Here is a 23,577-nt window from a genome sequence, read left to right on the forward strand (position 1 = left end):
ACAGCTAAATATTGTATTTTTGTAAAGAATGTTGTATTTGTATATCCATGTACACTAGTGTGATTTTTTTTTTAAAGGACCATATTACAGTCATATTTGTTCATACAAACCAATAAAAATAATTTAAAGCTTTTAACAAACATTTGTCATTTCTGACTGGTGTAAAATGGAATACACAAAAAGACAGTTAATGTGTTATCAATTAGGATTTAACTATATAAAAAACCCAACTGAACCTGGTTCATCATGAGCAATGATCAATGTTTGTGACAAAAAAAAAAAAAATGCTTTTTCCACAGTGATGGACTAGTGCATTAGTCAGCTGTGATACTAACAGTCTCAGCTTCACAATATAAAAATACACTATAGTGACAAAAGTACTGGGACACCCCTTCATCTGTTCCAGCATTACTGTGCCTCTGTGCACAAAGCAAACTCAACAAATAAAGTATGCCCAGCCATACAAATGCTCTTTTGACTAAATGGGCACAAAGTCCTAAACAAATCACATAGAGGTCACTATTTTAAAGCCATTTGTTTTTAAAATGGGACGTCCAACAAGCTCATGGTCAGGTGTCCAAATACTTTTGGCCATCTAGTGTATGTACTTAATATGCAACCACTATAAGCATGAGGTATGAGCACCTAAGCATTTCACTCACCTTTCACACCTGTGTTAATGTGACACGACAATAAAGTGATTTGATTTGAGGTAAAATACTAATAGTTGCCGATTCCATCTGAAAAACAGGTTGATTGAATCAAAGGTTTGTACTGAGCAACCTAGTGTGTTAATTATATTAATTATGAGTGCAGGTTCATTTATAGCAGACACTTTAATCCAAAGCAACCTACACTAATGACAAATACAAATCCAACCCAACCCAAGGACTTTGCTTATCCTCGAAGTGGCAACCTGGCAGTGGTGGGGCTTATACCAACAGCCTTCTGATTAATACTCCAGTGCCTGAACTACTGAGCTTCATTTTGTGTGTGTGTGTATCTCAAATGGTGTTGTACTGAGCAAATAGTGCACTATGTTGGTACTGCAACACTATAGTGTTATATGTGATACTTCTCTCTGTAATGTAAACACACAGTGATTAGTACTGTCTGGAACCTACTAAAATACATACCACAGACAAAAAACTGCATTGTGGGTAGAAAATGTAGGTTTTAAAAACGTATACTTATATAGCCTCTTAAAAAATATAAAATCTTAATAAAGAAATGCTGGCCTCAATTTTGCTATCCAGCTTTTGTGAATGTTATGCATCACTTAAACACCATAACACAATGCCAAACCAATTCAATACAATTCAACACAGTCCAGGGGAGAAGTGCTGAAGATGATAGTTCAATCCACAGCATCACAGATGTTCTGCACCAGTGCATTGAAAGCTTCAGGTTTGTCAGCATAAACATGATGAGGAGCTCCTTCCACCACCTACAGAGAGATAAATTAAACATATACCACAACAGCTAACTGCATAATATTATCTCGTTATTAGAATCTGAGTTCTCTGTGTTCATCTCATACCACCGTGCGGGTGTAGCTGTTCGGCCGGAGCTGGGCTACTCTCTCCCCCGTCCGGCTGTCCATCCACGACTTGCCTCCGTACACCAGGGTCACCGGGAGATCAGGGGGCAGGAGGTGAACCCGGTCCAGCATGGGCCTTTTCGACCAGAGCAAAGAAATGGCCATGGCCTTGAAACCAACCTCCCCACTGAGGATTTCATAAAGAGAGAATAACAAAGACAGAAAACATTTTAGGGAGGTCTGCAAATATGACAGAGGATGTAACAATTCTGCACCACAATCACAGACATCTGACAAAAAGCATTCTATACACTTGATAATCCACAGTAAATGGACACCTGATGTCCAATTTGAAAACATATCGATCTTAACAGCCTCCACACTTCTGCGAGGACTCTGCACAACATTTTAGAGTGTCTGTGAGAATTTGAGGACATTTTATAAAGAAAGGGTCAGACAGAACAGATACAGACCATCTCAAAACCTTATAATTAGAGGAGGGTGTCCACAAACATCTGGCCATATAGTGTACTTTTTTACTGCATCAAATTGATTGTATTTACCTGGGAGTTTGTGCATTGCAGTGATAAATGTATTCCATTATAGTATCGTCCTCAAAAAGCTCCTCAAAGTTCCTCTTAAAGTCTGGTCGAACACGACTGATTATCTTCGGCCCTACAAAATAAAGAGAGATGATGAAGAAGATGAAGACTATGTACACTGATGTGGAAAAGTAAACACTATTTTTATTACATACACTATAAAGTGAAAAGTATTGGGACAATCCTTCTAATTTTTGAATTCATGCGATTAAAAGATTCACTATATGGCCATCTGACTAGGAGCTTGGTAATTAATTGAGTGACCTCTATGTGATCTTTTCAGCTGTAACCACACTCATCTGAAAAGGCTTCTTACAAGATTCTGAAGTATGTCTGTTGGAACTTGTACCAATTTAGTCAAAAGATGACTGCATTTGTATGGCTGGGCACACTGGGATGTTGTAGTTCATTCTGAAGCTGTTCAGTAGGGCTGAGGTCAGGGCTCTGTGCAGGACACTGGAGTTTATTTACTTTAAACTGAGCTTTTCTTTATGTCTTTACTTACTTTGTGTACAGGGGAACACTCATGCCTGAACAGGAAAGGGCCTTCCCTAAACTGTAGCTGCAAAGTTGAAAGCTTATAATTCCCATCATATAACTGATGTATTACTGTTTACAGCTGTTAATGCTGAAACACTCTAATCCAATAATTAGAAGGGGTGTCTTAATACTTTTATCCATATAGTGTACAATGATAAAAAACACTTGCATGAACAGAGAAGCACCTTGTTGTTTTATTTGCATCAAAAATTAAGCTCTACCACCACTACCTCTACTTACCCCATGGTCCAGCAGCTCGGATGATCGCCAGAGGGTTGAAGAAAGACGCCACAGCGACGAGCGTATGCACCCAGCGTGGGCATCCCAAGCCCGTCATTCCCTCTTCAGGCATGGGCATGAAACCCCAGGGGTCCACCAGGATCAGGTGACGAACTCTGGCAGGCATTAAGGGAAAAAAAGGAGAAAAACAAACAAGCTGCATGATTTTTATGACTAAATCATTCACTTGATTAAAAGCTTTGGAGACCTTCCAGGCAGAAAGATTGGCATAGATTGATTATTCATGAAGCAATTGGTAAGTTTGTTTTGGTGACCTATGATGTTAAGTAAAATACTTTTGTAAAATTTACTGTGTTTTAATAGCTGTTTAAATGGGATGTCCAACAATCTTTTGGTCAGGTGTCCAAATACCTTTGGCCATGTAGTGTTAGGCTTTTTCAGAGCAACACTTAACAAGGTTTAATATTTAACCAAATAAGTTGCATACTGCAGGTTTATTGTGTTAAAATGTACTTTGTCTCAGTATTCATGGCACGACTGAACTAAATCAGCTCAGTGTGTATCAAAAAGTAAACAAAGTTCAATTCAGCTGTCTGGATATGGTTTAGTACAGAATGTCTACGGCTTCAAATAGCAGTGGGTCCATTTTCCCCAATTCACTGGACACCTCAGACAGGACAGGACGCCAATCCATCGCTGGTCCTTGGCCACATCTCACCCCAGCCATACATGACTGTATGTAGATGCCCAATCGGCTGATAGCACAGCTGGGGATTCACACCCTGGATACCTGAAACATGAGCTGGGTTTCCGCCTGCAGAAATGATGCTTCTGAACCTTATTATTTATTAATATGTTTGTGGCGAAGCTCTCAGATCAACATTTTCATACGTACTCACACCAACCTGCCTGCCACCGACAAGCAGGCCACAATTAAAGTCATTTAGATTGGACTTTTCCCTATTTTGATGTTTAATGTGAACTAAAGATCTACCTGTGTCTATATGTTTTGTTTTTTTGGGATTTTCTTTTGCATTGCACATGACCAAACTGGTATTCGGATGCTCTTAATAACGTCTGTATCTATTTCTAAATTTTTAAAGTTTTTAGTGCTTTTAAAAATTATGTGCTGCATTATTTTCCCTTCCTGTTTCGCCCATAGCTGTTAACCACCAGATCACATGACCTAAACAAACGCCACAATGTCAGTTAAATGTGTGACTTTGTGCTAGAAAACACACAACCCTCTGTTCTTCAATGTTTCTTAACCCCTTAAACAACCTGAAATTGCATAAACGAATCTTAGGGTTGCTTTTATCCACTTACAGTTGTGACTAAACACAATCCAAGTAATTGCAGGTTAAAGGCCTTGCTCAAGGGCCCAACCGTGACAACTTGATCATAGTGGGACACAAACTAGTGACTAGTCCATCACATTATTCACTGAACTACCTGTGTTCCTGTTTTTCCTTTAATTCGTCACACATCCGTATACACAAAACACCCAGCTGACCATTCGATACGAATTCAGACACTCACTTGTCCGGATACTGTATGGCGTAGGATGTTGCTAGGTAACCCCCTAAACTGTGACCCAATAGGATCACCTTCTCCAGGCCCAGCGCCCGTCTCCAGTGTTCTATAGCGATCACAGATTGTTGCTCAGCCTTGGCTGGGTCCAGCGAGAAGCGAGGGCGGGAGCTACGTCCGAATCCCAGCAGGTCAAAAGCAAAAACAGGACGTGATTGACACAGAGGGTCCAGGTTCCTAATCCACAGTCCTACACCTCCTCCAAACCCGTGCACCATCACCAGAGGAGTCTGTGAGGCTGTACAGACAGAAATGTAGCTTCAGTTACATCAATTAGTGGATTTTATCATTTTTTGTATTATTTCTGGCCAAAAGTATGAGGACAAAACTCCTAATTATTAAGCTGATTATTATGAGTGTTTTAGTTACACCCATTGCTAACAGGGCAATAATATTACTATATAATATAAACTAGTATACTGTATATACTATATAATATAAACCTTCCAACATTGTGGCTACAGTATGGGGAAGGCCCTTTCTTGTTAGGGCAAGACATAGTTTGATGCGTTTTGGTATAGAGGAACTCCAGTGTCATGCAAAAAGCCATGACCATAACTCCACTGAACACCTTTGGGATGGATTGGAACACTGATTGCAAGCCAGGCTTGTATGTCCTACATCAGTGAAAAGCTCCTCAAATGCTCTTTTGCAGAATGGGCATAAATTCCACCAGACATACTACAAAATGTTGTGGAAAAAAAGACTTGTTTAGCCACAACTATATATAAGTTTTGGAGTATTCCTTTGAATATGACACAGTACAAATAGTATATTTCATTGCTGCTCACATGCTTTTGGAGCATCTCTAAGACTTTTATGTGTGACCGTCAGAGTCCAGATTCGGTCCTGAGTCGGCAGTGAGACAAATCTGGCCCACAGATCATTCTGGACACCTGAGAGAGGAAGAGAAAAATGAACAATTACAATGACTTAATATTACATTAGGACACCCCTGATCCAATTTCATGTTCCATTGGTTTTAAATAAGTTAATACATCCTATACATAAAACAAACTTCTGCAGATTTAATGCTCAATTACTGTTTATTTGCTTCATACAAAATCATTTTTTTCCACATTTGTTAAATTAAGCATATAGATTTAAAGAAACGTCATGTTCAAATTTGTGATTGCTTATTTCTACTTAGAAAATTGCAAAATCAGGGGGTTTCCAAAAGTTTGCATTAATGCATAAAACAAAACCACATGAAAATTAAGATGAAAATTAAAACGATGTGTAATATAAAACATGCATTCACTTACGATCTAGAATTTTTGTCTCTGTATTCTTCAATAGAGAAGGTGAGGTAGGACGCCAAGAGGGCAACCAAGCCCACCGTGACAATCTGTACATAGAGAATTAACATGGAAGGTATAGTAAAACAACAGTAATGTCAATGTACCAAATCAACAACCACTTGTAACAACATATACTCTTTTAAAACCACAGCTATAAACGTCAGTTCTAAAAAACACTGTTTTATGGACAGTCAGGTACTACATTATCAACAATTCCAAAGAAAAAGCCATCAATAAAAGATGTCTTTATTACTATGCAGGTTATCCATACTACCAAGAATACACCTAGTCTGAGAGCTACATGAAAAGTCAACGTTAAGTTTACAAACACTTGTTAGGCATATCTATGTGGCAGTCTTTGAATGTTAACAATTTCTACAATTGTTACTTTTTAGTGGATTTCTTTCTTTCAGTTTGGATTTCTTTCCAGCCTAGGCAAAGAAACCCCTGTTCCATGCACTTTTACTTACTTACAATTGTTTGTACAGATGACTTTGGTATCTAAAGGTGCCTAAATTAAAATCACACCTGTAAATCACTAGGATTTAGGGTTCAAATCCTTAATGGTGCTGTCAGCAAGTCTGGCGTCTACATACAGACAGTAGACTGTGGCTAGGAGGGAACGGGGTGGCTGAAGCCTTAAGATGGATTGACAGTCTGTCTGGGGTGTGTTACTGCATTCTGGCCAGTGATTCCGGGGAAACCAGACCCAATTCCCAAGACCCAAGTAGTGCTAAAACATGAAAGTGAATAAAAGTTGTATAAATTGGCTCCTAGTGATTTACAATACACTCTCTTGAATCTGTACAAAGCTTTTTCGTTGTAATGCTTGTGTCTTGGACTAATGGGTAAATAAAACTAGCCCTATATTTATTTATTAGTATTTTAACATCATGTTTTACACACTTTGGTGACATTCATGACAGGAGAGGTAGTTATTGGTTACACAAGATTAATCAGTTCACAAGTTCAATGTCAAACACAATCACGGACAATTTTGTAGCTCCAGTTCAGCTCACTTGCAGGTCTATGGACGTTAGGAGGAAACCGGAGCTCCTGGAGGAAACCCACGCAGACACAGGGAGAACATGCAAACCCAGCAAAATAGTTTCATATTTTTAGAAAACTCACAATAAACGTGTAAAATTCGTAATGAAAGTGTCCCAAAGTGTCATGACATGTCTCTATAAGTGTGCACAAACCTTTCACTTCAACTGTACAATGACGCATCAGTAAAATCAGTACATACAGCTATAATAATGAACTATAGAACACAAACTATAAAGTGTCGAGATTAATATAAAACAAACAGCTACAGCAGTGCCCCACAATAAATCAATCATAAGACTATAGTGATTTGAAAGTTCTAATACTGTTCACTTACTTTCCTTCGCTCTCGTCCTGCATTTCAGTGCCTAAAATAAAAACCGGACTCACATCGCCTTGATGAAGATATTTGGATCTTCAGATATTTAGAAGAGAAACTACAGAAATGTTTTTATTAATTCCCCGTGTTTATTATTGACTGCTGTTTCTGTAAGTGCTCTGAATCAGCTGATCCACACATGCACGGTTTAACACAGACAGATCACACAGACTAACAACAGTTCACATTGTCCACCAGAGCCACACACCCTATACACAGTGTAAACACTATAGGATAAGAACAATGTAACTATCACACTGTCAAACACACAGTGGGAAAGTGAAAGAGGAACTGTTTATTTCTCTCTGTAACAGTGGGGTGTTTAAGCCGGTGGCACTTTTCCTTGTGTTTTGCAAAACGTTCATTTACATCAAAACACAGCAACAGCTAAACTTTTCCATCGTTCTCAAGTAATAAATGAACATTGCAATCTGAAAATTCAGTCATAATTGTCGCAGCTGGGCTGTTCGATTCCAGAAATATGAAAATGTTTAAGTCGACTTTTACGCAAATTCCAAGAGTCTATTATGAGTCGACTCATATGAATTGACTCTGAATTGGAGTCGACTCTTTGAAAGTTTGCGTAGTACTGCGCGTCACATGACTGTGTTTGATATCAAACTTGAACTGATGAATCTTGAGTAACGAGTAACTACTGTTTCTGTCATGAATGTAACCAAAGTGTAAAAACATGACGTTTAAATACAGATAAATAAATAAAATAAAATAATTATCGATGCAAACCTCGCCTCCTCACTCCAGCCCAGATGGTGGCGATAAGGGTCAACAGAGCACTAGTGCGCATGCGCTGTGACTAACGGGACACGTCAGGTCTGTATCTCCGTTAGCTCCCTGCAGCAGCGTTTTCAAAATCATTAAGAAAAATGGCGACTTCTGTTATTTCGGTCATTTCTAAATTTATAGAGGAGTACTGTAGTAGCACCTCCACTAAATTAAAGGTGGTGGACGCGTATCTGCTGTACATACTGCTGACCGGAGTGTTTCAGTTTCTGTACTGTTTGCTGGTCGGTACGTTTCCCTTCAACAGCTTTCTGTCAGGATTCATCTCCTGTGTGGGATCCTTCATTCTAGCAGGTCAGATTTTAAAGTGTTTATCATTAATTACACTTAAAATATCCAGCAAGTTCTGCAAGATTATAACCCTTTAATAATCTCTAGCCATTATAGCTTTGTTTGCATGTTGGAAAGATGGACTAGCAATGAATTCCTAATTAGTCTTGAAAATACTGTAAAACTTTTACATTTTATTACATTTTTATATGTATTTTATTACTAATAATTCAAATACTGATTCAAATTCATGATTGTTATAATACAAATTAAATAAATAAGCATTCAAGCCTATAATACGACTCAAAAGTCCTTCAGGAGTATATTAAACTAAGTAATAATAGCAATAACACCAATAATAATTATTATACCTACAATAATAATAATAATAGTAATGTTAAAAGGTCCTGGGTTCGATACCCAGGTGGGCCGGTCCGGGTCCTTTCTGTCTGGAGTTTGCATGTTCTCCCCTTGTCTGTGTGGGTTTCCTCCGGGAGCTCCGGTTTCCTCCCACATTTCAAAAACATGCAGTCAGGTGAATTGGAGATTCAAAATTGTCCATGACTGTGTTTGATATTAAACTTGAACTGATGAATCTTGTGTAATGGGTAACTACCATTTCTGTCGTGAATGTAACCAAAGTGTAAAACATGAGGTTAAACTCCAAATAAATAAAAATAAATAAATAAAATAATATTAACACCTATAATGATGATGATTAAGATTATTATAATAATGATAAAACTAATAACAAACAAGCCTAACCAATGTCTTAATGTTTAACCAATGTTTTAAACTCTGTGTTGTGATAATTTGATATTTCATGAATGATTTAATATCTAGAGAATTAGAGTACACATAACATGTACATTGTTTTTTCTCATGTGTCTAACTTTTCTTTTTCTTCTCTTTTAGTTTGCCTGCGAATCCAGATCAACCCTCAGAACAAATCTGAGTTCCTGTCCATCTCACCAGAAAGAGCATTTGCAGACTTTCTTTTCGCCCACACTGTGCTCCATCTCGTCGTCATCAACTTTGTCGGTTGAGGGGGTGCGTTTGTTTATGTGGATTATGTGGTAAGATTTGTTCTGAAGATTTAAGCACACAACTCCTTAGTATTGAACTACCTGTAGCAGGTTACCGCACTGCGTTTTGGGCCAGTAAAGCCAATTTGACTCTTTAACATAGTTATTCAGGTTGCAGCTAATAAAAAAGGCAAAAACGTTGCAGAAGCTTCTGTAACATTGCAAATTCTCTCTTGTGGGATAATAAAAGGCTATCTTATCTTATATGTGGTATGTAGTTAATATATTTATAAAGCACATTGAAAAGAGCTATTTAGATGTAAAGAAATTGTAAATGCATAAACATTTACAGTTGGACAGGTGCTAAGGTGGTGCAGAGGTACAATACCATCCACTGAAACACTGATCTCTGTGTGAACCCTCCTCGTGCAGGTAAAAAGGTGCGGTAGGCTAGTATACGTTACATAGGGGGCATGTGTTAGGTACGACCCTCTTCAGCAATAGAGGAGATGCAAGTGGGTAATTTATATTAATATGACTAGATTGAGAGAAAAAGGGAAATGCATAAATAGAATTCATGTTTAGTGCATCTTTAGTTATAACAGATTTGTTGTTGTTTAACATGGTTTGGTGTTTGATTATGTACAGTGGAAACGAATTCCTATGAATTTATTAACACTTTTTTAATCCAGTGTTAATACTGATGCTCTTTCATTCTAAAAACTGCGAGCAGGTTTTTTGCCTATGAGGTAATAAATTATTTCTTTTCACAGACTGACTGAAGAAGCCACCAAACCCATAATCTCAGAATCTTACGTTTTCCTGGCTAACAACAATGAAGAAAAAAAAGAAAGAATTTAGTTCGCTTTTATGTTTCAGTAACACAGTTTTTTCTGCACCTGTTTTTTAATCACTGATGTGAAAGTTGAAGTTATGTTCTTTATTGAGTGTCATAGCAGCGTCCACATCATTGTCAATTTGTTGGAATTTGTACTCTTGATAAATAAATAAATATTAAACAGAAGTTTGTCGTGTGACTGTAATAGAGCTGACTTTTATTCACTTAATTGATACGTATTTTCCTAGTGAGTTCTGATATGCATTTTTTCTACATATGTAATATAATACAAAGGCTGCTTCTGTGTTAATATATTCATTTAAGTGGAATTTGTGTAAACATTTACATTTTGGCCATTCAGGTGGCACGTTGGTAATAATGCTACCCCATGACCACTGGGGTCCAGGATTTGAATCTCCAGCAATGCAGTCTGTCTGTCTGTCTGACATCACATACAGACATGAGTGGATATGTCTGGTGGGGATGGGGGGATTGGGGTGGCTAAGGCCCCACAATGGATTGGGATATGTTGATGCATTGTGCCCATTGATTCTGGGGAAACTGGACCCACCACTACTTTGACGAGGATATGGGGTTGGTAAAACCTAAAGAAAAAAGATTTACATTTTGTAAAGTCAATCAACATATTCCTGCAGGCGGTACAGTTTAAGTTTTAAAAATGACAGTAAGCAGGAAGCAATAAACTTAAGATTAGCAATTATTTTCTATTGCTGTAAGCTTGTAAAGTGCCCTAATTATTAAAAAAATAAATGAATTGTAGTTATGGTTACAAATAGAGTGTAAATATCTGAAGAACCCAAAAAGCAAGTGTATCAAAAGACAGTGAAATGAAAAGAGCATGGGAAATACACAGAGCCCGGCCTGACTTGATTACTTTCCTTCTGCAATTGAAGTGTTGTGGGTTTGATTCCTGGCAGTTGTAGCCTAGTGGTTATGGTACTGGACTAGTAAGTTGAAGGTTGCAGGTTCAAACCCCCAAGCTGCCAGGTTCCCACTGTTGGGCTTTCGAGCAAGGTCCTTAACCCTCAATTGCTTAGACTGTATACTGTAAGTTGCTCTGGATAAAAGTGTCTGCTAAATGCTGAAAATGTAAATGACTGTTCCAACCAGTACTTAGTATAACTGATGACCCTTGTATAATGGAAGACCCTTGGCTCTGACTAGAGTTTCATTGTACTTAGTATATGTATATATGATATTAAGGGTATTATAAGTGGTCTGCGTCTCGTATAGCTAAGTTTGTTATATCTGCGGTTGTTGTTCACATCGAAACACTTTTTAAGCCGCGCGTTTGTGTACATTTTAGGGTAACGTTGAAGGAAGAACTGCAGAGACCCTAACACGCAGGAGCGTTATGGTGACTGCGCATGCGCGCGACGTACACCCGGCTAACGCACTTCCTAAACACAAGCTAATGAGGTAAAACATCTTTAACTGTTATAATTATCAGCTAAATAGATATATAAGTATGTCATGTAAAACACTGTAGTATAGATGGGTGTCTTTTTAAATCTCTCTTTAAGACAGTTGATTATATGGGTTGGTTTTGTTCGTTAGTTTAGTTAGCTTGTTGATATGTAGCATTGAGGTACAGTTGAGCTGCACTGAGACCTGAACAGTGGTTGTAATAAGTAAACAATCATTATTTACACAATTTACCAAAAATGTCCTGGAAATGCAGACAATAATAACAAAAATCTACAACTAACCAGCTTAATACTGTCTCTTTTTATAGGTTAGGTGTTTTTGTTGAGGAAAATATAAAATTTTATGCAAGAATTGGGACAATCCTGATGAAATGACACGTTTTGTTCATTTTCTTATTAATTTTGCATATAAGGACCCCTATGTGTACCCAAAAATGAATATAAATTCTCAGATCTCTGTATATTTATTGTCTGGATTATATACTACAATATACTATATAGTATTATTCTACTATAATATATATTATAATAATTATATACTATATAATTATATCAGTTAGGGCTATCGGTATATCACGGTATGTTTTATGTTTTGTATGACTGGGACTTTTTATATGTCTGTGTTTATGTTTATTCTACTGTCATAAGAACATAGAATATAAAACATTTTCATTTCAGCATATACAGTGTATCACAAAAGTGAGTACACCCCTCACATTTCTGCAGATATTTAAGTATATCTTTTCATGGGACAACACTGACAAAATGACACTTTGACACAATGAAAAGTAGTCTGTGTGCAGCTTATATAACAGTGTAAATTTATTCTTCCCTCAAAATAACTCAATATACAGCCATTAATGTCTAAACCACCGGCAACAAAAGTCAGTACACCCCTAAGAGACTACACCCCTAAATGTCCAAACTGAGCACTGCTTGTCATTTTCCCTCCAAAATGTCATGTGATTTGTTAGTGTTACTAGGTCTTAGGTGTGCATAGGGAGCAGGTGTGTTCAATTTAGTAGTACAGCTCTCACACTCTCTCATACTGGTCACTGAAAGTTCCAACATGGCACCTCATGGCAAAGAACTCTCTGAGGATCTTAAAAGATGAATTGTTGCGCTACATGAAGATGGCCAAGGCTACAAGAAGATTGCCAACACCCTGAAACTGAGCTGCAGCACAGTGGCCAAGATCATCCAGCGTTTTAAAAGAGCAGGGTCCACTCAGAACAGACCTCGCGTTGGTTGTCCAAAGAAGCTGAGTGCACGTGCTCAGCGTCACATCCAACTGCTGTCTTTGAAAGATAGGCGCAGGAGTGCTGTCAGCATTGCTGCAGAGATTGAAAAGGTGGGGGGTCAGCCTGTCAGTGCTCAGACCATACGCCGCACACTACATCAAATTGGTCTGCATGGCTGTCACCCCAGAAGGAAGCCTCTTCTGAAGTCTCTACACAAGAAAGCCCGCAAACAGTTTGCTGAAGACATGTCAACAAAGGACATGGATTACTGGAACCATGTCCTATGGTCTGATGAGACCAAGATTAATTTGTTTGGTTCAGATGGTCTCAAGCATGTGTGGCGGCAATCAGGTGAGGAGTACAAAGATAAGTGTGTCATGCCTACAGTCAAGCATGGTGGTGGGAATGCCATGGTCTGGGGCTGCATGAGTGCAGCAGGTGTTGGGGAGTTACATTTCATTGAGGGACGCATGAACTCCAATATGTACTGTGAAATACTGAAGCAGAGCATGATCCCCTCCTTCCGGAAACTGGGTCGCAGGGCAGTGTTCCAGCATGATAATGACCCCAAACACACCTCTAAGACGACCACTGCTTTATTGAAGAGGCTGAGCGTAAAGGTGATGGACTGGCCAAGCATGTCTCCAGACCTAAACCCAATAGAACATCTTTGGGGCATCCTCAAGTGGAAGGTGGAGGAGCGCAAAGTCTCGAATATCCGCCAGCTCCGTGATGTCGTCATGGAGGAGTGGAAAAGCATTCCAGTGGCAACCTGTGAAGCTCTGGTAAACTCCATGCCCAGGAGAGTTAAGGCAGTTCTGGGAAATAATGGTGGCCACACAAAATATTGACACTTCAGGAACTTTCACTAAGGGGTGTACTCACTTTTGTTGCCGGTGGTTTAGACATTAATGGCTGTATATTGAGTTATTTTGAGGGAAGAATAAATTTACACTGTTATATAAGCTGCACACAGACTACTTTTCATTGTGTCAAAGTGTCATTTTGTCAGTGTTGTCCCATGAAAAGATATACTGAAATATCTGCAGAAATGTGAGGGGTGTACTCACTTTTGTGATACACTGTATATATATAGTGAAGGTTTTGAGTACTGTAAGCTGTGCTTGGCCCTACAAAATGACACAATACAGTATATGATAGAATCAGTTTGTGTAAAACAGTTGCAATAAATACTTTTTATTTAAGTATTGTTCAATAACCCTCAGCTCTCCTTTTAACAAATAAAGCGACGTTTGCAAACTCCACTGTACAACTTGACCACAGGTCTGTTGTAGAAAAGTGGACGACTTTATTTATCTCCACTTCCAGTTCACTTATAACGTTGGTTTAGAGACTGACCTGAAGTATTTGCGCCCTGTAAGACATACCTGGAATCCAGAGTTTTAATTATCTCTCTGAAAGCTTCTCTCTCGACTGTCTGTAGAGGAATATTATATGATTTGCTGCCTACTGAAGCCTACAGTTGTTGTATTAACTATGCTACAGTACGCTCCCAGCACTAATATCAGTATTAAGGGCTTTAATTAAGGCAAAAATATGATCTTAATGCATTTTCTTACTTTTTTCTTTGCAGTTTCCTTCTGTTTAATGTAAAGCGCCTCATGGATCTGGCTTGCAAACCACTCAGTCACTCATGTTGGAAAGCAGGTGGAAGTCTCTCTACGAGAAGTTTGCATTAACCTAAAATATTCTTCAGTTTGAGTGGTCAGTACACTAGAAATATCATTATAATAAAAATTACAGGAGGTTATTTTATATCCTAAACTGTAAATCTTGCTTTTATCTATACAAATAAGTCTGTCTATCAGTGCAAAGTAATAACAAATAGAATTTACATATCTATTGTTTGGCAGTTTGACATTTCTGGCAGTTTAAAAACAGCAGAATCTTCACTTGAGCGTTTACAAGAGAAGCCGAGTGTCATACATTGTGTGTAAATTGGCTTATTTCAACATTTATTCTATTTCAATGGAAAAATCCTTTGTCTAAACCCAAACTACTGAGCCACACATAATAAAATGCCATATTTGGAACACAGACCGCTGGCCATTTATATATAAACATTTTGAATATATCGAAAGAAGGTGTACCTGATAAAATAGGCAATTAATTTAGCTGGCTCTGAATGTTAATATTTCCCTTTCAACAGGTTTCTAAGAGTGAAAGGCGCTGCTGTATGCTGTGTAACTTCCCGTCATGGCCTTGTCCTCCGAGGTGAATGACAATGTAGAGGAGGAGGTGGTGGTGGTGTCGACCCCTGACAGTTCAGGCCAGAATCCAGCAATGGAGGAAATGCTGAGCACCGCCGAGCTACAACAGACAGAGTGAGAACTAAAACTCTCTACTGCTTGGCACACAGATGGTCGGGTTTTGTCATGGTTTTGTTTAAAGTCTCATGGCTGTGTTTCTCTCTGCAGTGAAGACATTGTGGAGCAGCATCTGGAAGCTGAAGCCAGTTCTGCCATCTCTTTTCCTAACGAAGTAGTTCTTGGTAGGACATCATTTTAAGTAAATAGTCGGCAAGTTTAAGGAAATGGCTTCTGCATAGACATGTTTTTAATTTTAATCAACAAGTGGCATTGTGGGCAGATAGGGGTGTTGGTGCTACACAGCTCTTGTAACCAGGTTCAGTCCTTGCCTTTGGTTTCTATTATGTTCTTGTCATGGTCATGTGTGTCCCCCTTATTCCCCAGACATAGCCAGTCATGTCTGTGTGGACTCATGGCAGGCAGTGGTCATACCCTAGCTCTATAGACCATTCGAGCACCCATATATTTCAGTCATATATTTTTTAAAGCTTCTAATGCAGATGCTTTTTCCAAGTCAACTGCATTTTTTTCTGGTAATCTTGATTCAAAATCAGGGCTTTCTGACATGTCTGAGAGGATGGTAGTATGATATTTTATTTATATTATGCGCTTCTCTTGAAGCATCTGCAATTAATTTGTCACTATTTCGCACTATGCAGAGAACGTTTCAGGCCAATAAAAAAGCATTTAAAGAGAACGTGTTGTATTAATTGGTGTCATTTGTCACACAGTGAAACTTTCAGAAGATACAGATGTGGAGACCGACATTCTGTACCAGATAACCTGTGGAGACAGCAAAGCTGACCTCATGTGGAAGAAATTTGTCTGCCCTGGCATCAATGTAAAATGTGTGCAGGTAAAATAAATTACAATTAAGCATTACCTGCTTTTTTAGTATTTGTGATTGCTAGTCAAAGCCCCACTGCTGCCACTGTTGGGCCCCTGGGCAAGACCCTTAACCCTTAACAATTTTGCTTGTAATTTGGAAAATAGAGTTTGGTAAATGCAGAAAATGTGAAAGATTGGGTAATCTGTACTTAAAAGTTTACATACACTTAAATGGAATTTTAATGTCATGGTAGTTTTGGGATTTCAATGATTTTTGAACATTGTTTTGTCATTTTTCATTAGTCATTTTGAGCTTTAAATTGACATAAGACTGGTAACATAAAGCTGCTTTTTTTGAAAGGCCTGTTAAGCTTGTGAGTTTTTCCACTTATCTGTTTTCTCGGGTGGTGTAGCGGTTAATTGCACTAACTCAGGGCCCAGGGTTAAAATGTTTGAGGGTGTCAGAGGCCCCGCGATGCACTGGCATCCTGTCTTGGTGTGTTACTGTATTGAACTTATAGATTTATGGGATTCCAGGGAATTATTTAGTCAGATCACAAGACTGTCATGATATACACGTTCATTTCCTGTATATGTGCAAGTGTATATCACATACTGATTGATCTTCTGAGTTATTTCATGTATCGTTTATATAGTGACTTAAATGCTGTTGCAGAATCAGATTGATCTGCCCAAATGCTTCGACACTGTATGTTGTTCTTGTGTTCTGATATCTCTGAACCTGGGTGACCTCTCAACAGAAAAAAACAAAGCAATTGCTTTGGACTAATAAGACATTTTTCTCTGGTTACATGAGGCCAGACTGGTCCTGGGTACCGACCGTGACTTTCGAGACTGCCATTATGCCTTGGTGTATGAAACAAGACAGAGCTCATGAAGTCGTCTTATTCTCTGTAATGCTTTGTGTTCCAGTTCAACAATCACCTGATCAGTCCAAAAGAGTTTGTGTACCTGGCTGGAAAGTCCACTCTGAAAGACTGGAAGAGAGCGATTCGGCTCAATGGGACAATGTTAAGGTGTGTGACTCTGAAACGAAGCTATTATTTATCTTTATAATGAGTCTGATGTGGACACAATGTGTACCATTGTTATGTAGTGTTTACTTTTGGTGTAGCTTTAACTCTGTGATTCATCAATACCTTTCAAACTATCAAACAGCTCAGATTTTTCAGGTTGGTTTATTATGAAACTATTAGTTATATTGAAACTAATATCTGGGTGCTTAGGTGGCCAAACTACTGGTATTTTACTTTCCTGTGTTTCCTACTCTGTGAACTTTTTCTTTTGCCCTGTAGGAAGATCATGGACTCTGGAGAGCTGGACTTCTATGAGCATTCGAAGCTGTGCTCCAACACATGTCGCAGCACTAAGATCGACCTGGTGGGAACACGAGCTTCTCTCAGCAGCCAGGCGTCCACCGAGACCCTACTAACTCCATCTACAGCTGAAGGTCCCAGCTGATATATTATATCAGCATTTAAATTAATTCATTGTCTGTTTTACCACCACTTTATTCCATTCAGAGTCACGGTGGGTTTAATTCAATGTGTGAAAAGTACGCTAGTCCATCACAGGACACACACACACACACACATACACATCCATTCACCTATAGGGCAATTCATTGTCTCCAATTAACCTGACTGCACATCTTTGGACTGTGGGAGGAAACCGGAGCATCTGGAGGAAACCTACACAGACACAGGGAGAACATGCAAATTCCACACAGAAATGACCCGGATCGCTCTACCTGAGAATCGAACATAAGACCTTCTTGCTGTGAGGTGACAGTGCTACCCGCCGAGCCACTGTGCCGTCCTCGTTACATTCACATTTGCAGCATTTAGCAGACACTTTTATACAATGCGACTTGCAATTATGACTGAATACAATTTAAGCGATTGAGGTTTAAGGGCCTTGCTCAGGGGTCCAACCGTGGTGTTCTGTGTTTCTGCTGGCATTGAACCCACCACGACCCTGACCCCTGTAAAAATGAAGTGGTTAGTAAAACTGAGTAAATAAATCAATAAAACTGGACTTTTAAATTGTGAGATTTAAATATTATGAAGGTAATATTGTAATATTCACTGCAGCAAATGGATCTGTGGCTACGTTTTCTACTGACGCATCTGAAGACAGTACAGAGTGGGTCACAGCTGTAGGAGGTGAGTGTCTGACTGCAGCAGCATAGTTTGTTATGATATGAAAATATGACAAGAAACTGCTGCTGCTGCTAGGCGTGGCACATGCACGAGTGGTGGTTGATTGACAGGGAGCATAGCATGACTCTCCTTTACACTATACGGCTCTCAGAGTGCTTGGGTGGCACCATGTAGATGCCTGACCCGCCAATGGCAGTATAGCGATGAGTTTTAAAGCCCAAAATCTTTTGAACAAGACACAACAGACATCAGAAAGCATACTTATTATGACTGGTACATACAGTCTCAAGTATGCGGACACCTGTATTGTGGAAATTTGGGCTAATTCATTTAAAAGTGAGGTCGTTTGAGGTCATGTCCTGACGTTAGACAAGAAACCTGGCCTGCACCTTTTGTTCCAATTTATCCCAAAGCCTGTTTAGTGGGATTAGGATCAGGGCACTGCTGTTTTTCCAGCCCTGGGTTGTGCACAGGGTCACGGTTATGCTGAAACAGATAAGGGCCAAACTGTTTTATAAACTTGTTATCAATGTATTTGGCAGGAGTGTCCTCATACTTTTGGCAATATAGTGTATATAACAGTGCAGTATAGGTTTACTTGAACTCTTTAAAAGAAGAAACTTCTAAGTTAAACAGACTTTGTTGGTCCTCAGAGGACACCATAACATTCTGGAGAGGTCTGAAGGACGCCGGGCTGCTGGAGGACATCATGGATGATCTGCAAAAAGAGATGGAGGTGGTGCTCAAAGGACTGCAGGAACGCATCCAAGAACCTCCGATACAGATTAAGGGTAAGTGGGTTTATCTGCTCAGGTTTTTTTTTTAGTATGTAGTATTAAAATTTAAAGGTAGCGCTGAGGTGGGGGAGCTGTCTAACACACTAGCGCACCCCTGAGCTGAGATTCAAAGTCGCGAGCTCAAACACTTCGACAGGGGTGTGCTAGCGTGTTAGACTGCTGTGAGGTCAGTTGGGGTTTCTCCTCGCTATCTGTTGTACATAACACTCGGATTTCCTGTCTCTGATTTATAGATGCGGCTCTGCTAAATAACATCGTGCAGAACTTCGGGATGTTGGACCTGGTGAAGAAAGTGCTGGCCAGCCATAAGAGTGAGATGGACCGCTGCAGAGAACAGTACACGCAGAGCTTAGTCGGCAAGTGCTTCTGAAATTCTTCTAATAGAGCCTTGTGGGTTGGCTGTGCTGCACAGTGATGGAAGAAAAGCATCCAACCATGATTCCTGGTGTTGTTGTTTAATAGCCTCGTAGTACTGAAGATGATATTAAAAAATAGTAGGTTTAGGCGCCTGGGTGGCGCAGCAGTAAGATCATAAGGGCTTCGTTCAACACTGAGAGTAGGGGCATGAAAAATTACAATATTTTCAGTTATAGGGAGTTTTTTAAATGTTTTGAATTATATATCCTACATTTGCAATTAGATCAACACTTTGCTCAATTAAAAAATGCATTTTAAAGCATATTTTCATATTAATCTACACATATAATGTCCTGGGGATGGAAATGGCACAGATATACGACCTGATTTCAACCCCACTTATCACTATTGGGATGAATTTCAAGCCTGGCCCTCTCATCCAGCACTACTGCCTAACCTTAAATGGATGTTTTGACTCAATAGGTACAAATTCCCAGAGACAAACTTCAAAATCTTATGGAATGCTTTCCTAAAAAGGTACAGCCACAAACGGGGCACCACAACCACATTATTGTCCATGGTTTTAAAATGGGGGAGGGGTCCCAAAACGGTCAGTTGTCCACATATTTTTGGCTATATAGTGTAGCACACTCCTGCTGGGATTTGAATCTCCAGGGTTTTAATCTCCAGCGGTGCTATCAGCCGGTTGGGCGTCCACATACGGACATGATTGGCTGTGTCTGAGGGGCGATGGCTGAGGCCTTGTGATGGATTGGTGTCCTGCCCTGTATTGCACTCATTGATTACCAGGAAACCGGACCCATCACAACACTCATCATAAAGCGGTGCTAAAACATTCATTCATTCATTCATTGTCTTATCCGCTTATCCTATTAAGGTCGCGGGGGGTGCTGGAGCCTATCCCAGCTTTTCAATGGGCGCAAGGCACCCAGTAACACCCTGGATGGGATGCCAGTCCATTGCAGGGCACACACACACACACACATTCACCTATAGGGCAATTCAGTGTCTCCAGTTAACCTGACTGCATGTTTTTGGACTGTGGGAGGAAACCGGAGCTCCTGGAGGAAACACACTCAGACACGGGGAGAACATGCAAACTCCGCACAGAAAAGGACCCAGACCGCTCCGCCTGGGGATCGAACCCAGGACCTTCTTGCTGTGAGGCGACAGTGCTACGTACTAAAACATTAAAATTAAATTAAATTAAACTTAATTCCATTTATTTAGTTCAACTTAAATGAGCATTTTCAGTGTTTTGCAGACGCTTGTATCCAAAGCGAGCTTGAACCAGCGACCTTTTGATTACTAGTCCAGTACCCTAACCGCTAGGCTACAACTATTTATTAATCCTTTATTTTTTTACCACGCCCGCAGCTCTGGAACGTCAGTGTGACGACCACCGAAAGCGTGCCAAGGAACTGAAGAGCAAGTCCCAGCACCTCAACAACGTCCTAATGACCCTCGCCCCAGTCAGCACGCCTTCTGCCCCCAAGCGACCCCGCCTCACCCGTGCCGTGTCCGGCCCCGCCTCAGTCATGGCTCTTCCTCCTCAGCCTGCTCAGTTCACTCTGCCCATCACCCAGCTCGCCGGTATTTCACTGGATAAAATCCTGTCCGCTATAGGAGCTTCGGCTCCGGCTCATTCGCCTCTCATCGGGAGCTACACGGTTCTAGCATCTCCAGGGGGGGCGGAACTGCAGCACGACACCTCCGGTCTCACCGTGCTCAATCCGGACGGGACAGCCGGGCCTGCTATTGTTAGACTGCTCAGCCCCCTCCAGCTAGTCACTCTGCCGGCGCTGGGGGCAGGGGCCACGCTGCAAAACCTGGCAGCGCCAGCAGGGGGTGGAACAATCATGGCAGTGCCGGTCAGCACGGCAGTGGAGACTGTGGTAACTCAGGCAGAGGAGCCAGAAGGAAGCACCGAACAGCAGAACAAAGACAAGCAATAAGAACTGAAGTTAAAAGTTCAGAGAAATTCAAAGGACAAAAATAGTGTGTAGTGATGAGTTTCTAGTGTGTGTGTGTGTGTGTGTGTGTGTAGAATTATGTGCTGCTTTGTAATGAAATTTTGCACTGCATTATTACATTGTGTTGCCGAACATTTGATTTAAATGTGCTCTTTTTCCATTCGATCTCCAAAATCAAAGAAAACGACTAGAATCTTTCTCCAAATGTAATAAAAGTTTTAAAAAGTGTTCACACATTTACATTTTCAGCATTTAGCAGACGTTTTTATCCAAAGCGACTTACCGGGGGATGACCGGACTGTGACAGTACATTGTCTAAGCAATTATGGGTTAAGGGCTTTGTGGCAACCTGGCAGTGGTAGGGCTTGAACCAGCGACCTTTTGATTACTAGTCCAGTACCTTAACCGCTAGGCTACAATTGCTACACACCTTTTATAGTTATTATTATGTTATTATATAGTTGTTGTACACTATATGGTCAAAAGTATTTAGACACCTGACCATGAGCTTGTTTTACATCCCATTTCAAAAACAAATGGTATAGGCGCCCAGGTGGCACGGCGGGATATTTCCGCTAGCGCACCAGCGCCGAGATTCCGAACTCCTCGGCTGGCCGCCATCTAGCGGGCATAATTGGCAGTGCCTGTAGTGAGGGATGACCGGACTATGTGGGAGGGGTCTTCAAATGCTGTGTAAGGACCCTGATTGGCAGATAGAGAGGTGACTGTGCAGAGTGCATGGATGAAAAAGGGTTCCGTTAAGGGTTGCGCGCGGGTCGGAAGAGGCGTGAGCGGCAATATACCCACCTCGACTGCAATCAGGGATCCCCCAGCAGCGGAAGACAAATTGACCACACTAAATTGGGAATAAATACGTAAATAAAATAGGAAAAAAAATGGTATTAAGACAGAGTGACCTTCTGACTTTGAAGAATGTCTGTGGGAATTTGTGCCCATTCAGTATATAATAGCATATAGGATTCGTATGGCTGGGCATTGATGTTGGTCAGTAAAGCCTCAGTTTATGTTCCAGTTCATTTCAGAGCTGTTTAGTGGGGCTGAGGTCAGAACTCTGTGCAGGACACTGGAGTTGGGGTACAGTAATGCTGGAGCAGGAAATCTGCTAAGCTTCATCTGTTGTACTTTTAGTCAAGACCATTAACCCTAAGGCTTAAAAGATAATCCTTTACTTGTAAAATGTATGTAAGGGAGGAGTGAGTAGGTGACTTTTGAAAATAAATAAATAAACAAATGTATTTTTGTGAAGTGACTGATATGTCACGAACATCCTAATATTTTTTGTCTGAAGCATCTGGTTTTGAGCTTGAACGACTCAGATGGAACTACAGAATCAAGCATCCAGAAGAAATGATGATCTTGAGGTCAGGGTGACGTACGTAATGCTGAATGATGAGTTTCTTGCTGCTGGAGGGGAATTCAGTGTCTCCAACATAATTCTCCTCTGTATTATGAGCGCTGAGTGTTGATACGCCTCGGGGTTGTGTAGCACTGTGTGGGTGTGCTGATGTCTCCTGATACACGTATGACCGATGTTCTGGCATTTGGATGCACTGAAACGGAACAGAATGGATCTTATAGAGGAGAACGTGTCCCGATGAGCATCGTAGATCAGGACCCTCAGACGGCAACACACTGGGTTGCCAGTTATTTATTTTTTGATTGATATAACTGATTAAATGGGCAGGCCATTATACCGGAAACGATTATACATATATGATAATTTATTATTCCATGAAAAATGCTTGTTTCTAAATGGCTGACAAGTCTGTAATCCTAATTCCAAATAGCTCATTTTCTTTTTATTGTTCAAATAATTTTTTATTTTATTAGAAACAGTACAAAGACAAGTATGTGGCTTTGGTGGCCCAACATTAAATTAGCCAACTACCACTGGAGTCCAGGGTTTAAACACCTGTCAATGCTTTTCGTCGGTTGGGTGTCTACATGATTTTAGACATAATTGGTTATGTCTAAAATGCTGGGCCTTAGCCTTAGTTCTAAAAGATTGGGCCTTAGCCTTAGTTCATAATTGGTTATGTGTGAAAGGTTGGGCCATAGCTATGGTCACTGTTTATGACTTTACAAAAAAGAGACTAGGTTAATTGGGATTCTTGGAAGGGTACCAAGGAGGAACCCACTCCTAATCAGGCAAACCATGGAGGATGTTAAAGTCTGTCTACTGGGCTGTCAGATAGCTAGTGTATG

General features: G+C 40.1%; 3 protein-coding genes across 3 annotated transcripts; 2 read left to right on the forward strand and 1 right to left on the reverse strand.

Annotated features, from left to right (window-relative positions):
- Positions 1-72: 72 nt before the first annotated feature.
- On the reverse strand, positions 73-7,503 carry LOC134333068 ((Lyso)-N-acylphosphatidylethanolamine lipase-like). Its single transcript, XM_063014869.1, has 8 exons — positions 7,198-7,503; positions 5,778-5,860; positions 5,304-5,408; positions 4,462-4,750; positions 2,923-3,077; positions 2,104-2,215; positions 1,541-1,727; positions 73-1,447 (listed from the first exon to the last, which is right to left on the reverse strand). Exons 1-8 carry the CDS (start codon positions 7,218-7,220, stop codon positions 1,358-1,360), a joined length of 1,044 nt encoding a protein of 347 aa, XP_062870939.1. The 5' UTR covers positions 7,221-7,503; the 3' UTR covers positions 73-1,357.
- A 556-nt stretch (positions 7,504-8,059) lies between these two features.
- On the forward strand, positions 8,060-10,359 carry LOC134333522 (dolichyl-diphosphooligosaccharide--protein glycosyltransferase subunit DAD1-like). Its single transcript, XM_063015528.1, has 3 exons — positions 8,060-8,334; positions 9,226-9,386; positions 10,109-10,359. Exons 1-2 carry the CDS (start codon positions 8,124-8,126, stop codon positions 9,354-9,356), a joined length of 342 nt encoding a protein of 113 aa, XP_062871598.1. The 5' UTR covers positions 8,060-8,123; the 3' UTR covers positions 9,357-9,386; positions 10,109-10,359.
- Positions 10,360-11,567: 1,208 nt separating this feature from the next.
- gmeb2 (glucocorticoid modulatory element binding protein 2) lies at positions 11,568-22,616 on the forward strand. Its single transcript, XM_063015921.1, has 11 exons — positions 11,568-11,613; positions 14,457-14,587; positions 15,033-15,207; positions 15,301-15,374; positions 15,924-16,048; positions 16,954-17,057; positions 17,337-17,491; positions 18,135-18,206; positions 18,857-18,994; positions 19,234-19,356; positions 20,756-22,616. Exons 3-11 carry the CDS (start codon positions 15,080-15,082, stop codon positions 21,331-21,333), a joined length of 1,497 nt encoding a protein of 498 aa, XP_062871991.1. The 5' UTR covers positions 11,568-11,613; positions 14,457-14,587; positions 15,033-15,079; the 3' UTR covers positions 21,334-22,616.
- Positions 22,617-23,577: the final 961 nt, after the last annotated feature.

Source organism: Trichomycterus rosablanca, chromosome 19 (assembly GCF_030014385.1).
Source record: "Trichomycterus rosablanca isolate fTriRos1 chromosome 19, fTriRos1.hap1, whole genome shotgun sequence".
Classification (NCBI taxonomy): domain Eukaryota; kingdom Metazoa; phylum Chordata; class Actinopteri; order Siluriformes; family Trichomycteridae; genus Trichomycterus; species Trichomycterus rosablanca.

Excerpts from the sequence above, each read along its gene's own strand:
- LOC134333068 (XM_063014869.1), bottom strand. The coding sequence starts at position 7,220 with ATGCAGGACGAGAGCGAAGGAAA. Across the intron at positions 5,861-7,197 it reads CAGGACGAGAGCGAAGGAAA|ATTGTCACGGTGGGCTTGGT; the intron begins GTAAGTGAACAG and ends CTCTATGTACAG. Across the intron at positions 4,751-5,303 it reads TAGAGATGCTCCAAAAGCAT|CCTCACAGACTCCTCTGGTG; the intron begins GTGAGCAGCAAT and ends CTGTCTGTACAG.
- LOC134333522 (XM_063015528.1), top strand. The coding sequence starts at position 8,124 with ATGGCGACTTCTGTTATTTCGGTCATTTCTAAATTTATAGAGGAGTAC. Across the intron at positions 8,335-9,225 it reads GGGATCCTTCATTCTAGCAG|TTTGCCTGCGAATCCAGATC; the intron begins GTCAGATTTTAA and ends CTTCTCTTTTAG.
- gmeb2 (XM_063015921.1), top strand. The coding sequence starts at position 15,080 with ATGGCCTTGTCCTCCGAGGTGAATGACAATGTAGAGGAGGAGGTGGTG. Across the intron at positions 16,049-16,953 it reads TCAATGTAAAATGTGTGCAG|TTCAACAATCACCTGATCAG; the intron begins GTAAAATAAATT and ends TTTGTGTTCCAG. Across the intron at positions 18,207-18,856 it reads GTGGGTCACAGCTGTAGGAG|AGGACACCATAACATTCTGG; the intron begins GTGAGTGTCTGA and ends GTTGGTCCTCAG.